The sequence below is a fragment of the Delphinapterus leucas genome, chromosome 16 (assembly GCF_059928025.1).
Source record: "Delphinapterus leucas isolate spDelLeu-1000000601 "Yukka" chromosome 16, BTC_Dleu_Yukka2, whole genome shotgun sequence".
NCBI lineage: Eukaryota > Metazoa > Chordata > Mammalia > Artiodactyla > Monodontidae > Delphinapterus > Delphinapterus leucas.
Genome location: NC_143144.1, coordinates 53868619 through 53883202, shown reverse-complemented (window position 1 = coordinate 53883202; position 14584 = coordinate 53868619). Strand labels below are relative to the sequence as shown.

At 46.7% G+C, this 14584-nt stretch overlaps 1 protein-coding gene across 4 annotated transcripts in view; it reads left to right on the top strand.

Moving 5' to 3' along the window:
* The window catches only part of MYOF (myoferlin), a 154821-nt gene that overhangs the window by 121988 nt on the left and 18249 nt on the right, over window positions 1–14584 (top strand). For 3 of the 4 annotated variants that reach the window (XM_089897938.1, XM_022569328.3, XM_022569326.3), the window contains 7 exons: window positions 2296–2307; window positions 3756–3854; window positions 5273–5398; window positions 7252–7407; window positions 7852–7943; window positions 11689–11859; window positions 12584–12732. In XM_089897938.1, coding sequence (XP_089754064.1) covers window positions 2296–2307; window positions 3756–3854; window positions 5273–5398; window positions 7252–7407; window positions 7852–7943; window positions 11689–11859; window positions 12584–12732 — 805 coding nt within the window. Of the gene's footprint in view, window positions 1–839; window positions 918–2295; window positions 2308–3755; window positions 3855–5272; window positions 5399–7251; window positions 7408–7851; window positions 7944–11688; window positions 11860–12583; window positions 12733–14584 lie in introns of all 4 variants that reach the window. The other variant, XM_089897939.1, reaches the window with a different exon arrangement.

The window sequence follows — 14584 nt, the reverse complement described above, 5'->3', positions numbered from 1 at the left end:
CCAGCTTTCCTGCCTCCCATCGTTAATCAGCTCTTCTTTGGGCCTGCTGTATACTCAGTAGCCCCAGGTATGGAGGCTCAAGAAGAAGAAGAAAGCCTGTCTCTGCCCCGATCGCATTCATTTCTTAACAGTAGTTGACAGATGAGGCTACTGTAGCGACACATTGTGAGAGTTGAGTTTACGTCATATTTTAAGTTGCAGCTTAGCAGGGCTGAGGAAGGTAGCACCAGTCATTCTCATGTACTATAAATAGCTTTCACTCAGCTGCTCTCCTAACAGCTACTGGAGGTGCACTGTGTTGATAAGAAAGGCTATTTGGAATTGCCTCTCAAAACCTGATACCACCTGTTCATTGGGGAATATAGCACTCATCTGTGCAAAGTCAAATGAGCAAAGTTGAGCTTTGGAAGAGCCAATGACAAGCTTGCTGATGTCCCAGATTACACATACATGTAATACACGTGCATGCATGTAATACACTTGCATGCATGTAATATATATGCATGCAGGTGATATGCATGTGGTACATGTACATGCGATGTGTGTGTAATGAATACGTATTACCACTAACTCAAGTCAAGCCTTCTACTGGTAAATTGAGGGAATGGGTCAACACTGTGCTGTTGATGGGAGCTGTAGAATGTGGCTTCAGGTGACAGTTTCGGGCTCGCAGAAACTCACACCACTACCCTGTGGTGACCCTGGGAGCTCTTAACAGATGGGCTCAGCACCACCACAAGTAAAGCAGGAAATAAGCACTGGGGACAAATTGCTAAGTGCCAGCCAGATAACACAGACGTTCCTACGTGGCCATTTCAACAATTACCTTCCAATTCCAGTGCTTAAGCAGTATGTCAACAGCACTCAGCAAAATGGCTTCTCCAGCGACAGTGCATGTATGTATGATAAGAAAATGCATGATGCTGCCTGGGGCTGCGGGGACCTCGGTCTAAAGACTTGAACTCTCCTTTCAGATTCTTTCTAGATTTTGGAGTGAAAGACGATCTTTAAACAAATGTGATTATTTTAAGCTTCAGGGGAGAATCTTCTGTGCCATTTGGATATAATGAAGCAAGTTACTCTAGCTGCTTCAGCTACTTTGCCACGTGAACTAATGAGCAAGCGGACATGAATAAATTCTCCCATATTAATCCTAGATCTTAACATCAGCCATCTGTTCTGAATAACGCTTTTTAAATCATGAACTATTCATTTCTTTGAAATGATTTCCAATAGCTGAGAGTAGATGTGAATAAACAGACTCTAAAGCTATAAATTCAGGAACCATTCAGAATGTGAAAACACTTTTGGCATAAAGTCCCTCTCTCCAAAATCTCAATTCAGCTGTGATGATTTAACTTTTAATCTCGCTTTGACATGAATCTAATAGAAAGAATTGTTATATCTATCTGTCTCTCTGCCTCTCTTGGCATTTCTGTGTGCTGAACAAAAGTCGATGTGGAAAATGCCGAGGGGCACTTGCAGAAGAAGCCCCGTGGCCGCCCAGCACTCCCTGCAGGAAGTGCCTGTAGTGACGAGTCGCTGTCCCCTCACAGTGGAAATGAACTTGAAGTTAGGAGGTAGCAATTCTTCACACTGCCCCTAAGGGTGAGCTTGGCTTATGTTCCAGCAGGTACCAAGAGAAAAGTCAAGCCCCAGCATCCTAGCTGTCCATTCTCTCATCTCCTGGTGGATTCTCCATGCGGAAACTCAAATGGGAGGATTTGGCCAATGAGAGACTTGACATCCATTTATGGATGGATATGTATTTGGTGCTTTATCGTCGGCATGGGGAAAAATCAAGAAAAGATACTTACATGATGGTGCTGCAGTCATGTTGGACATAAACATCTTGGGACAGGAGTTTTTGAAGGAATGAGGATTAGGCCAAGTTGGGGATATACTTTAGAAGCTAAATGGAATAAAAGGTTTGGGGCAGGAACATGAGTAACTATTCATCCCCACCTCCACCCCACCTTCTTTGTGATCACTGTGCTGGTGGACAGATTGTCTAACTCTATTAAAACATGGGACATGGGTGGCTACCTCCAAGCCTTTTATTTTAATACTGTTTGTAACTCTTTTGCGCATTTCAGAGAAGAAGCCAATAGGTGTGTTTAATTATGAGATCATCTTGAATAAATAATCCATCAAAACGTTGATAATATAAGGCATGGATGAACAGTAACATCTCCTTTTCTCTTTCTCATTGAACCTAATGCTCATGGGGTCTCCATCTCTGTGTGACCTGTACGTGGTTTGTCCTCTTCCTGCCCATATATATGTGATGGGCAGCTAACAGAAAAGGTAACTATTATACATTATATATTTTCTGCCTGTAGCTGATACCTAAATACATAAATAAATAAAATTTTAAATCCAGGGTTGGGTTACTGATCCATAAAGGGGAAATAACTATAGGTGTATGTATAAACATATATATACCATATACAAATAAGAAATAACTGTAGGTGTATGTATAAACATATATATATATACAAATATACAAATAAGAAATAGCTTTCCTTGAGTGTTCCTTCTTCCTTCCCCCCAGATGGAAGAAGAGGCTATTTTGCTGGTGACACACTCTTTTGGGCAAGGTCACTCTTCCTAGGTAGATTAAGCCACGGGTGGGTCTGATGGGATCTATTCTTGTTATAAATCTGAGTGGAATTTATAGTAGCCTTCGATAAACTACAGCCTTCTACAGTTTGAGAATGTTGCACGAGGGATTCTAAATGCTGTCCCTTCTGCCCAATCAAAGAACCACCGGATTCTGAACTCTGGCTGCACGTTACCTGGGGAACTTTTGAAAGCATCCTGTATGCCAGGTCTCACCCCAGGCTGATTGAATTAGAATCTCCAAGAATAGGTTGGGAGCCACTGGTCTAAACAAACCATGATGCCTCCCTACTCTTGCTTCACATTTTATAATTTTCAAAGCTCCTTCTCCTAATGATGTTATTTGATGTCCAAAACAACTCTATGAGAGACTTCCCTGGTGGTCCACTGGTTAAGACTCTGTGCTCCCAGTGCAGGGGGCATGGGTTCAATCCCTGGTCGGGGATCTTGGGGAGCTCAGATCATCCCGCATGCCACACAGCGTGGCCAAAGAACAAAACGAAACAATCCTATGAGATGGATGGGGACAGGTAGTGTTATTATCCCATTCAGTGGATGAAGAAAATGATGCTCAGAGATGTTAAACAACGTACTTGATGTGGTATGGCTTGTAACATAAGGGTATGGCTTCTAACGTAAAGGATGGAACTTGAATTAGAACCAGTTTTACCCACTCTTAGCTTAGTGAGCTCTGTTTTGCAACGCATTGCTGGCTAAAAGGGCTAAGGAAATGAAACAGTGGAAAACACATACTGGAGGATGAAATAGTAAACACATACTGAAGGCTTTCTTTTAATTTATCTGCATATGTAAATATCAAGTCAACAGGATAAAGGAGTAAAAACAGACAAATGAATGGATTGTATCCATAGAATGTAAGAAAATCATCTAGTGTAGCTGTGGCCATTAAAGCCAAACACATTTCACTGGCCAAGGATCATCATTTCACCTCCAGCTTCTGGATAGAAGAATCGTGAATACTTTGGTGCATGTAAACAAGAGTCATATAATCTCGCCTCTTTTAGGTTCAGAAGTACCTGTTTCTCTTGTCTATTACCTATGAGTTTTCTTGCAATGATTGGAAATCCAGGGCATCACTAAAGATTTTTCCATTTTCATGTGTCTTTCTTTAGGAGGAAGAAATTATTGACTGGTGGAGTAAATATTATGCTTCCACAGGGGAACATGAAAAATGTGGACAATATATTCAGAAAGGCTATCCCAAACTCCAGGTACCTGGGCCTATGCTACTGTGGGTGGGGGACCGACATGCGTTAAAACTGGCCACAGGCAGAGCTAAGTGAAAGACTGAAAGGTCCAATGGTGGGTGCTGAGGCTGAGGGGCCAGGAGCACCTCTGGCCTCCTGGGGAGCCCCCTTGTGATGGATTTTGCCTTTGCCAAGATTCCCGGGGCTTGAGGACAGCTGTTGATTTATGGTTATGTGACTGCCACTTTAGGGCTTGGGGACATCTGGCCGAGGGTTGGGAATGCGTTGGCACTGCACTACTTAGGCCAGCAATTGTCCAGTTTGACCAAGGGAGACCTTCAAAGTCATGGTGCTCTTGCAAAAAAGCATGACATGTCAACATGCCTTACTCTGTCCTCTAAACGAGCATCAGTTTCACTAGCTGAGAAGTTGATTCTTTTACGTGCATGCAGTGTACAATCACAACTGTGTGTCCAGGAGGAAGACAAGCTATTGGACTAGGCCGGTCTGGCTATGGACGATCTTCCTGTTAATGGTTTGGGTTTTCCAGTTCTTTATTCATTTTTTCAGAATGTGGAAAAATCTACTTTCTTTCATGTGACTGTCATAACATCTCAGTGCAGCTTGGGAAACACCAGTGTGTAAAGAACCGCTTATTTAGAGAAATAAACTAGGCTGGCAGATCAGCCCCACAGTCCATCCTCCATCCCTCCCTCTTTCCTTCCTTTTTTCCTCCTTCTCCTCTTCTAGCTTTTTATCGAGGTATAATTTACATACAATAAAGTAATCCATTCAGTGAGTTGTGATAATTGTATATACACCTACATAAACCACTACCAAAACAAGGCAAGGAACATTTCCATCACCCCAGAAAACTCCTCTGTACCCCTTTCCCTTCAATTTCTCACAACCTTCCAACCCTCTTAGAGACAACTGATCTGATTTCATCATCGTAGATCGGTTTTGCCTTTTTTTATACTTCAGATAAGTGGACTCATACACTACGTATTTGTGTGTGTGTGGCTTCTTTAGCCCAACACAGTAGTTTGGAGAGCCGTCATGTTGTCTTGTGCATCAGTAGTTTGCCCCTTTTAATTGCTGAGTCATATTCCATTGTATGGATATACCACAACTTGTTTATCCATTCTCCCGATGATGAAGCTGCTGTGGACATTCTAATACCATGTGGACATGTTTCCATGTCTCTTGGATGAAAACCTAGGAATAAAACTTCTGCATCATAGAGTAGCTGGATATTTAACTTCATAAGAAATTGCCAGACACTTTTCCAAAGTGGTCATATCATCCTGCACTCCAGCCAGCAGCGTGAGAGTTCTGGGGCTCCATCCACATCTCGTGCCCATTTGGTATCGTCAGTCTTTTTGATTTTAGATTCCACCTGTATTTTAATGAGAAATTAAGAATCTGTTGATGGTTTGCAGATATATGACTGTGAACTGGAGGATGTAATGGAATTCGAGGGCCTGACAGACTTCTCAGATACTTTCAAGCTGTATCGAGGCAAATCAGATGAGAATGATGATCCTTCTGTGGTAGGAGAGTTTAAGGTGAGTAAAATGTGTGTGTGTGTCCTGTTTAAAATCCATCTTTATTTTCTTTATAGACCTAGGATAAAGGACAACCAATCTCTGGGTCAGGGACATATCCTCTGACATCTGAAGGATGCTAGAAAATGCTAACAAGGAAGAGGACAGTGGGGTCGGGGGCAGAACACTCAGAGCCATTCTCCGTTTCCCTCCCTCCCTCCCTCCCTCCCTCCCTCCCTCCCTCCGTCCCTCCCTCCCTCCCTCCGTCCCTCCCTGCAGGACCAGTGCAGCACTTTCCCAATCCATTGTCCTTGCCACCCTTCTCATCCACACTCTAGTCCATCTTCCACGCAACCAAATCTGATCGTGTTTCTCGACCGCTTAAAGACATCACTTGACTTTCCACCGGGTCAAGTCTCAACTCCTTCCAAGGGTTGGGCTGGCCTTTCACAAGCTTCTTGTCTCTCCTGCCACTGCATCCCCTCCAAGCCCCCAAACACACCCTGTCCTCTCACAACTTGGAGCTTTGGGACAACTTCTTCTTCATTCCCTGGATGCCCTTTCTTCCCTCTCTGTGGTCTGACAAACTCCTACTCATTCTTTTAAGCGCCAGCTCCGATGTCACATTCTTTGTGAAGTGTTCCCTGGTTGCTCCTGGCAGGGTGACTCACTCCTACCCCAGGCTCCCTGGGTCCCTGCTGCTACTAAAGTACCATTCACCCTGTGAGTATCTGCTTTCACAACTGCCCCTCCCTACAACCACAGTTGGCAAATCCGTGGCAGATGTGCTGTTACTTCCTAATCCTTTCGAATAGCAGACATTGCTCATCTATCAGACCATTTTACCCTACATGTGGTTTCAAAATCCTTCTCATTATAGCTTTCCACCAAGCCATCAAAGATAGCATGAGAGTCAAACCTATTTAACCCCCTGTGCCAGACTGGATTCCTAGAGTTCGTTTTTTGGCCTCCAGTACCTGGCACATGGTAGGTGCTTACACCATGCTGCTTTACTGAGTGAAAGTAGCTGGAACTAAGACCCACGTGTTCCGAATCCAACTTCAGTGCTTTCTCTTGTACGTAAGCTGGTTTCAAGATAAAATATAAGGTCTCTCAAGCTGGCCTGATGGCTCACTCATTCAGAAACTGCTTATTGTGTCCCTGTTTCATGCCCAGCCCTGTGTTAGGTCCTGGAGATAGAGTGATAAACAAGAAATATTTCCCTCCCTCAGGAAGCTCCCAGTCTAGTGAAGAATATAGACAATAAATAGACAGTGACAACGCAGAGGTCAGTGCTGCAATAGGGGTGAGTGCGGGGTTAGAAGAGAGTGTTAGGAAACCTCTCCAACCCAGGGGCAATCAGGGAGGTTTCCTGGAAGAAGAGACACTTTTCAGCTGAGACCTGAGGGATGAACGGGAGTTTGCCTGGGAGTGGATGGAAGGGGGTTTACAGGGGTGATGCAGAAAAAAAGGGAAATCACCCTTTATACTTTATTGGGTTTAAAAAATAATCATTTTTATTCCTGTCTTCAAAAAATGTGCAGAATTTCACTTCCTATCACCTCCTTTGCCATCATACTGGTCCAGGCCACCTCCATGTCTTGCCTAGGTTTTTGCCAGGCCTCCCTACCTCTGCCCTGCCCTTTGTTCTCCCCTGTGATCTCTTAAGTAGTTACTTTATCATCACTCCCTTTCCCCACTGGAAGCATGCACAGCACATCATAGCTACTTCTTTCACAAAAGGCAGCCCTTCATCCCCCAATCCCACAGCCCCTGTGGCTGCCCCCAGTGTCCTGGCGGAAAGGACACTGCCCCAAACCCTCTGCCCTGATCGCCCAGGGTCCTGCGAGTACATCTGTGTGTCTCTCTCCTAGGGTTCCTTCAGAATCTACCCACTGTCGGATGACCCCAGCGTGCCAGCCCCTCCCCGGCAGTTTCGGGAACTACCTGACAGTGTCCCACAGGAATGCACGGTTAGGATTTACATTGTTCGAGGCTTAGAGCTCCAGCCCCAGGACAACAATGGCCTGGTAAGAGTTTGGGCGTGGAGCCTTCTCCTGTAGCAACATAATTACAGTCATCCGCCACAGTAATTGTCATGTTCTTTCTTTCTGGGCTCTGTTATCTCACAAGGGGAAAGATACTCTATCAAAACAATCTGTTCAGGAGGATTGTCCCAGTGGGGATTCATCTCAGAGCTTGAAGGGGCTTTGGAGCCTCTGGTTCACCCTTCTCATTTTACAGACGTGACCTCGGAGGAGAATTGCTTTGTCACTGCTCCCCGCCACTGCCTCTCCTCCGGAGGTGTGCTGGCTGCATGGCGCCAAGAGGAAGCATTGCCCAGACCTGGTCTGAGGCTACCCCTTCTCATCAGGGTGGGAGAGGGTGTGGAGTCACACCTGAGTCTGTCCCAGAAACTGCCTTGAACTGGCACCCCGTGGTGACATAACCTGCTGTCTGTTTTGTCCCCACAGTGTGACCCTTATATAAAAATAACACTGGGCAAAAAAGTAATGGAAGATCGAGACCACTACATCCCCAACACTCTCAACCCGGTGTTCGGCAGGTAACGGGCATTTCCTAACGCTTTTCTGTGGTTCTTTTCTTCTTGGCCTCTGTGCTAAGGATGCAATGGGTGCTAGGCTCTGCTCTAGGCCCGGAAGCTGTGAAACTATGTCTGTGAACTATTCAAATATCCAAGTCGGTGGGGCAGGTAATAAATACACAAATGCACAAATACATAAATGCACAAATACAAGAAATTTGTGGAAGTGAAAAGTACCATGAAGAAAACTAAACCAAGTCTGAGAGATTTGCTGTGAGACCTGGAGGGGCGGGGGGCGGGTAATGAGGCCCAGGAGTCCAGAGGGTTTGTGGCTTCTAGACGAGAAGGGTAGGCAGTGACTTACATGTAGTGACAGGTGGTTCTCATTCCCCGATCCTGCTGAGCTCTCTTTTCTGGGATGCTTTGACTCCACCACTTCGAGCCAGTGTATGTGTTATTGGCTCTGTTACCACAACTGAGAAGGCGGCAGAAGGTGATGGGGTCAGATGTCCTGCTCCCTGTCTTCTGTTCCCAAAGATTTTATTTATGGCTGTGTTGGGTCTTCGTTGCTACGCGTGGGCTTTCTCTAGCTGCGGCGAGTGGGGGCTACTCTTCGTTGTGGTGGGTGGGCTTCTCATTGCAGTGGCTTCTCGTTGCGGAGCACGGGCTCTAGGTACGCGGGCTTCAGTAATTGTGGCTCATGGGCTCTAGAGTGCAGGCTCAGTAGTTGTGGCACGTGGGCTCAGTAGTTGTGGCTCACAGGCTGTAGGGCGCAGGCTCTGTAGTTGTGGCGCACGGGCTTAGTTGCTCCATGGCATGTGGGATCTTCCTGGACTAAGGCTTGAACCCGTGTCCCCTGCATTGGCAGGCGGATTCTTAACCACTGTGCCACCGGGGAAGTCCCCCAAAGATGCTTGAAATAGCATTACCGTCTTCATCATTGCCATTTTACATCTGTTCTGGACTGTTACACTGATCCCATCAGAACCTTCTGAAGGGTAAGGCGCACCCAAGTGACCTCTTGTCAGCTATAAACTACTTCCACATTTAATAATAGCTACTATTTGCTGAGCTTTTACTGTGGATGTGCACTATGCCGAACCCTTCATAGAAAACATCTCAAAAATCTCACAACTCTGAAGGGCTACCCTCACCTGACAACAGAGGAAACGGAGGCATGGAGGGAGTCAGCGCCACCTCACTCCACTGCTGAGTGGCAGAGCCGGGACTCACGCCCAGGCCACCTGAATGCAGCGTCTGCAAGGCCGCCACCATCTGGTTTTCACCTCACTGTCAAACCCGGCAGCTGACAGGGCAGGGAGAAACGGCCCTGCTTTACAGGTGACAGAAACAGGGCACCAGAGCTGTGTCCACAGAGCTGGCGCACCGGGCAGCCAAGACTTAGGTAGAAATTCCTGACCAAGCCCCAGGCTTTTCCAACACCCTTGGTAATGTTTCATATTCCGGGCCAAGCCATCACCTGTAGAAAAATGTTCTTTGCACAAAACATTTGTAAAAACAGTGTTATTTTTCCCCAGAACCCTGCCGAGAAGGAGAACACTTTGTTCTTATTTGACGTGTGCCTGTATTTTAATTTCTGGCTTTATTATCCTGCCCATCCGCTTCTTCTCTACTCGCGTTTGTTGGTGGGTGCCCTTATGCAGTCCTTCCCTCTCTTGTGTGTACATGCGTGTGCACGCGCGCACATGCACACTCTCTGTGCTGTACACCCCGGGGCCGCGTGCTAGAGCCAGGCAGTGGAAGTAATCCTCTGGCAGGGCAATATGATTGTTTTTTCTTCCCCTGATCCAGCCCTGAGGTCTAGACAGGAAAAGGCACGCAGGGCAGGAAGGAGGGCTCCATGCGAGGGACACAGGGAAGCAGGGCTCCATGCGAGGGACACAGGGAAGCAGGGAAAGCCAGCTTTTACGGGAGAAAGGCGGCCCTGTCTGAATCGCTCATCTCGGAGCCAAGCACAAGCTTAATTAACTGGCAGAAAACGTCTAGCTTGGAGCCACCCCGGAAGGAAGTGATGCCGTCAGGCTCCGCACGGCCAATCGCCATCTGGTGAACGTGCAGACATCACCCCGCCCAGCAGGGTGGAGCCAGGGAGACGCGGTTCTGCAGCCCCTCCCACGGCTGCGGTCCTTGGCCTCAGTCTTCTCCAGGATGATGTTCTTCTCAACGGAGACTCTCAGGGATTCCATGAAAGGAATTCAGGAAGGAGCAGCCTTTCCTACGTGCTCGGCCACTGTTCAGCATTGTTAGCCCATAACATTCAACAGGATGTCAGTCTGCCAGAAGATGTTAATTGTGTTCTAAAGAAAGACGTATTCCGTCATCAAACCAAGATGCTTGGGTTAAAAAGATAACTGCAGGACTTCTCAGAACCTTCAATTTGCCCAGAGGAACACCAGAAGTGGTTCTCAAACTTATTTGAGCAAAGAATTCTTTTTCTCAAGGGACACATGTTACCTGTCCCTTGGAATCCAGTAATGGAATTTGGGGGCTCGTTTGGATATGGTGCTTCAGGTGTGGCCATGACTCCAGCACCTTCTATCCTGGGCCGGCTTCCTCCTGCAGGCCCCCACCTGGCTGCAGCAGTCTGGAGAAGTCACTGAGATGTATCTAGGAGGCACCCGAGAAGCTTGTCTCCAGAGCCCCACTGACACATACCCTTCTGCTCAAGAGATGAATACTCCTGGCTCTTTGGGCAAGAACCAGTCCACACACCAGAGTGACAGGAGGAGAAGTGGAGGCACAGTGAGAGAGGAGAGATGCAAGAGGCCTCTCACAGTTTTCTGTCCACAAAGTTTGTTGAGCACCTACTATGGGACTCAGCCCTGTGTGTGCAGATACAGAACCGAACCCCACCCATCTGGAGCTTATGCTGTACAGTTATCACCATCTCAGAACTGGCGCCATATTGCTCACCTACCACAGAAATTACTGTTTGATCATTTATCGTTCTCTCAGAAGTGTTTGCATTTTAATACAGATACTATAGAAAAGCCTTCACAAATCAGTGGCAGAGCCAGAGAGCCTGGGAGGAGGGAGGGAGCCTTCTTGGCAGCCTTCTACTTCCCCCCTCCAGACCCTCATGCTCCTGTGGGGTGAGTCCAGGGTGTTCCATGGGGTGGTGGCCTCTGTTGAGGCAGAGAAGGTAACATAGTAGGGGCACAGATATGGGGGCTATAAATCAGGGTGCTTGTGCCTTACTAATCTCCCAGCTGGGTAGAGATGAGTGGGTGTCCAGATAATAGGCATATATGCTAATAATATTACAATTATTAATAATTATTATATAACTTATAATAATTTATTATTATTACTGTTATAGCTATTGGGTTTTGAGTAATGCACTCATACCAAATGCTTTCTAAACATTTCTTCCCTTGACCCTTGTAACAACATGGGATGGTAGGGAATATTATCATCATTTTACAGATGAGAAAACTGAGCACAGAGAGGTTAAGTAGCTGGCCTAGGGTCCCACAGCTAGTAAGCAGCAAAGCTGGGGTTCTCGTTAGGCATTTAAAGCCCCGGATCTTCTCCTGAGCAAGTGTACAATCTGTTGCTCTCATTACTAACGGGCACTACTTAATCAAGCACCTCTGCCCGCCGCCACCCACCTGGTTATCCCGGCCATGATGTCCTCCTCCTGCAGCCCCGGCCCCGGCCCGGGGAGTCTTTGTGCAGAACCCTGGTTTGTGTGAGACGCCCGGGTGGGATCATGGAGATTCTAACCTTGCATTTATTTATTCAGAATGTATGAACTGAGCTGCTACTTACCTCAAGAAAAAGACCTGAAAATTTCTGTCTATGATTACGACACCTTTACCCGTGATGAAAAAGTAGGAGAAACGATTATTGACCTGGAAAACCGATTCCTTTCCCGGTTTGGGTCCCACTGCGGCATTCCTGAGCAGTACTGTGTGTAAGTGTTTGTTGACAGTTTGCTCCATCTAACGTTAATACCTGGGGAAGCTCTGGCGCTCCACCTCAGGGCCTGTCTTAACTGAGCCCCTGCTCGTTTGAGTCAGGTAGATACTGTTGTTGATAATAGAATCATCTTAGAGAGAATCAGGACCATAGCATTGCCCATTCACATTGGCGTCTGTGTACAACGCTGGCCCCTGGAGCAGTGCAGTGCTCTGTGGGGATGGCGCAGGTAGCAGCCCCTGGAGAACCAGTCTCCACTCTCCCATTCTTTGAGCCCCTTCCCTCCTTGATGCCCAGGACCAAGAGCTGGCAATGTTTGATGGCAGGAATTCCCTGCCCCTCCCTCCAAACTGATCAATTCTGTGATGTCCCTCTTTCCGTGAGTGCTAAACAGTGCCTTTCTGTAGTATTGAATGAGATACAGCTTGTGATTTCTAATTTATAAGTTTCCCGATTGTGATTACAGGGATCTCAGTCAAACTCATTTTTTACAGAGGAGGAAACTGAGGGGCGGAGGGGAGTACCAATTGGCTGAGGCCAAAATGATTGTGGATTTTAGGTCTCTAAATCCTACATAGATTTCTGGGCAAAAGCCAACGTGTAGAGCACATTCCCTGCTCCCCCGTTAACATGAGAGCACCTATAAGTATGTGTGTGTATGAATCCAAGAAGAACTTGTGTGCCCTGCGGTAACTCCGGGTGTGGGATATTATTCACAGTTCTGGAGTCAACACCTGGCGAGATCAACTGAAACCAACACAGTTGCTTCAAAATGTAGCCAGATTCAAAGGCTTCCCACCACCTGTCCTTTCTGAAGACGGAAGTAGAATCAGATATGGAGGACAAGACTACAGCCTAGATGAATTTGGTAAGCACATTGCCATGGACGGCAAGCTGGTTACAAGTTTGCGTTGGGGAGGGGGGTGGACAGAGCAGTACCCTAATACCATAGGGAATTCCGTACACATGACTGTCTAACAAAAGCCCCATTATAGTAGAGTTTTGCTGTCATGTCAGGTGTCAAAGTGGACACGTTTTCTTGTCTGTCTTACGTTTCACTTGACCTTTTTAGGTCATAGCCATTTGAGCTTTGAACACAAAGTTCTAATAATTAACTTATTTCCATGTAATGCATAATTAGCTCAAAAGTGCTCAGATGGTAGTGGAAGAATTTCTCCTCCAATTTTATTCCATCATTCTCCCAGCCCTTCTCTGAGAAGGCTCAGGGATGCTGGGGGCTGGTTTGAAGACTCTGCTGAGTTCACATCTGGCTCACATCCGAGCTTGGGGTCTTGCTCTTTCCTCAGCGGTAATTTATAATGCAATCTGTCCTGACACATAAACAGCTAACTGCATCGTGACAGAGACTGACATAAGCTTAATAGAGCATAAGAGCTGTGGCATGATTCAGTGTTTCGTAGGGAGGAGGGCTTCCTGGAGGGGCTGGCAGTGGGCTGTGGCTTTGAGGGCACGTGGGAGAGCCAGAGAAAGCTGAGCCGAGGGCACACGGGAGTGAAAGTGCTTCCTGATCATCAGTTGTTTTTTCTTGACGTTGTAAGAAACTGTGTTTGCCTGGCTCTCTTAAGAGGACTTGGTCGATATCAGGGATGATAAGATGTTTAACAAATGTTGATGCTGCTGTTAACAGGAGAACTTGCAAAAGGGACTGGGAATAAACTGGCAAGCAGCATGGCCCCATGGAGAAGATTACCCCCAACAATTAAACAGTACCCCCAGAAAGCTGTATCAGTCAGGACTGTTCCAGTTACTTTTGTCACATAACAAATCACCCCAAAAGTTAGCCGCTGAAAACAACCATATTGTTTTATTTTTTTTTAATTTTTATTGGAGTATAGTTGATTTACAGTGTTGTGTTAGTTTCTGCTGTACAGCAAAGTGAATCGGTTATACATATATCTACTCTTTTTTAGATTCTTTTCCCACATGACAACCATTTTGTTTCGCTTATAGTTTTGCGGGTTAGCTGTTCAGGAAGGGCTCACCTGGGCAGTTCTCACTTGAGTTGCTCACGCAGTCGATTGCTGTCGGATGTTGGCCAGGGCCGCAGCCATCCGAAGGCTCGGCTGAGCTGGATGTCCAGGATGGCTCACGCACATGGCTGGTATTTGCTGCTGGCTCTTGGATGGGGGCTTACGTGGAACTGATGACCAGAGCACCTACCCAGCCCTTTCCCGTAGGGTGATCTCTGGGCACCCAGACTCCCTACACGGCTGGCAGCTTCCGCCAGAGCGAGCACCCCAAGAAGACCAGCCTGGCCTTTCATGGCTAGCCTCGGAAGTCACACAGCATCCTTTCTTTAGTGGTCAAATATGTCTGCAGATTCAAAGGGAGAGGACATAGACCCCACCTCCCCATGGGAGGAGTGACAGAGAATTTGGGGACTATGTTTTTTAAATGCCACAGTGATGCTACCTAGCTACTGTAATAGTTAAACTTACAAATTTCAGTGGCTTAACACAATAGAAGTTTATTTCTCATAAATTCACAACAGGTACTGCTACAGGTGGGTGGCCCTCTTCCAAACAATGCTTCATGGACTAGGCTCTTCCATCTTATAGCTCTGCCCTTCTTCAGCTCAGGTGTCTAAGGTCACTGTTTTCTTCTGCGTCCAGAAAAAGTACACACAGAGGATCCTACATGAGAGGGTTTTATGGGCTAGGTCTTGAAGTGACACACATGTCACTTCCACCTATGTTATA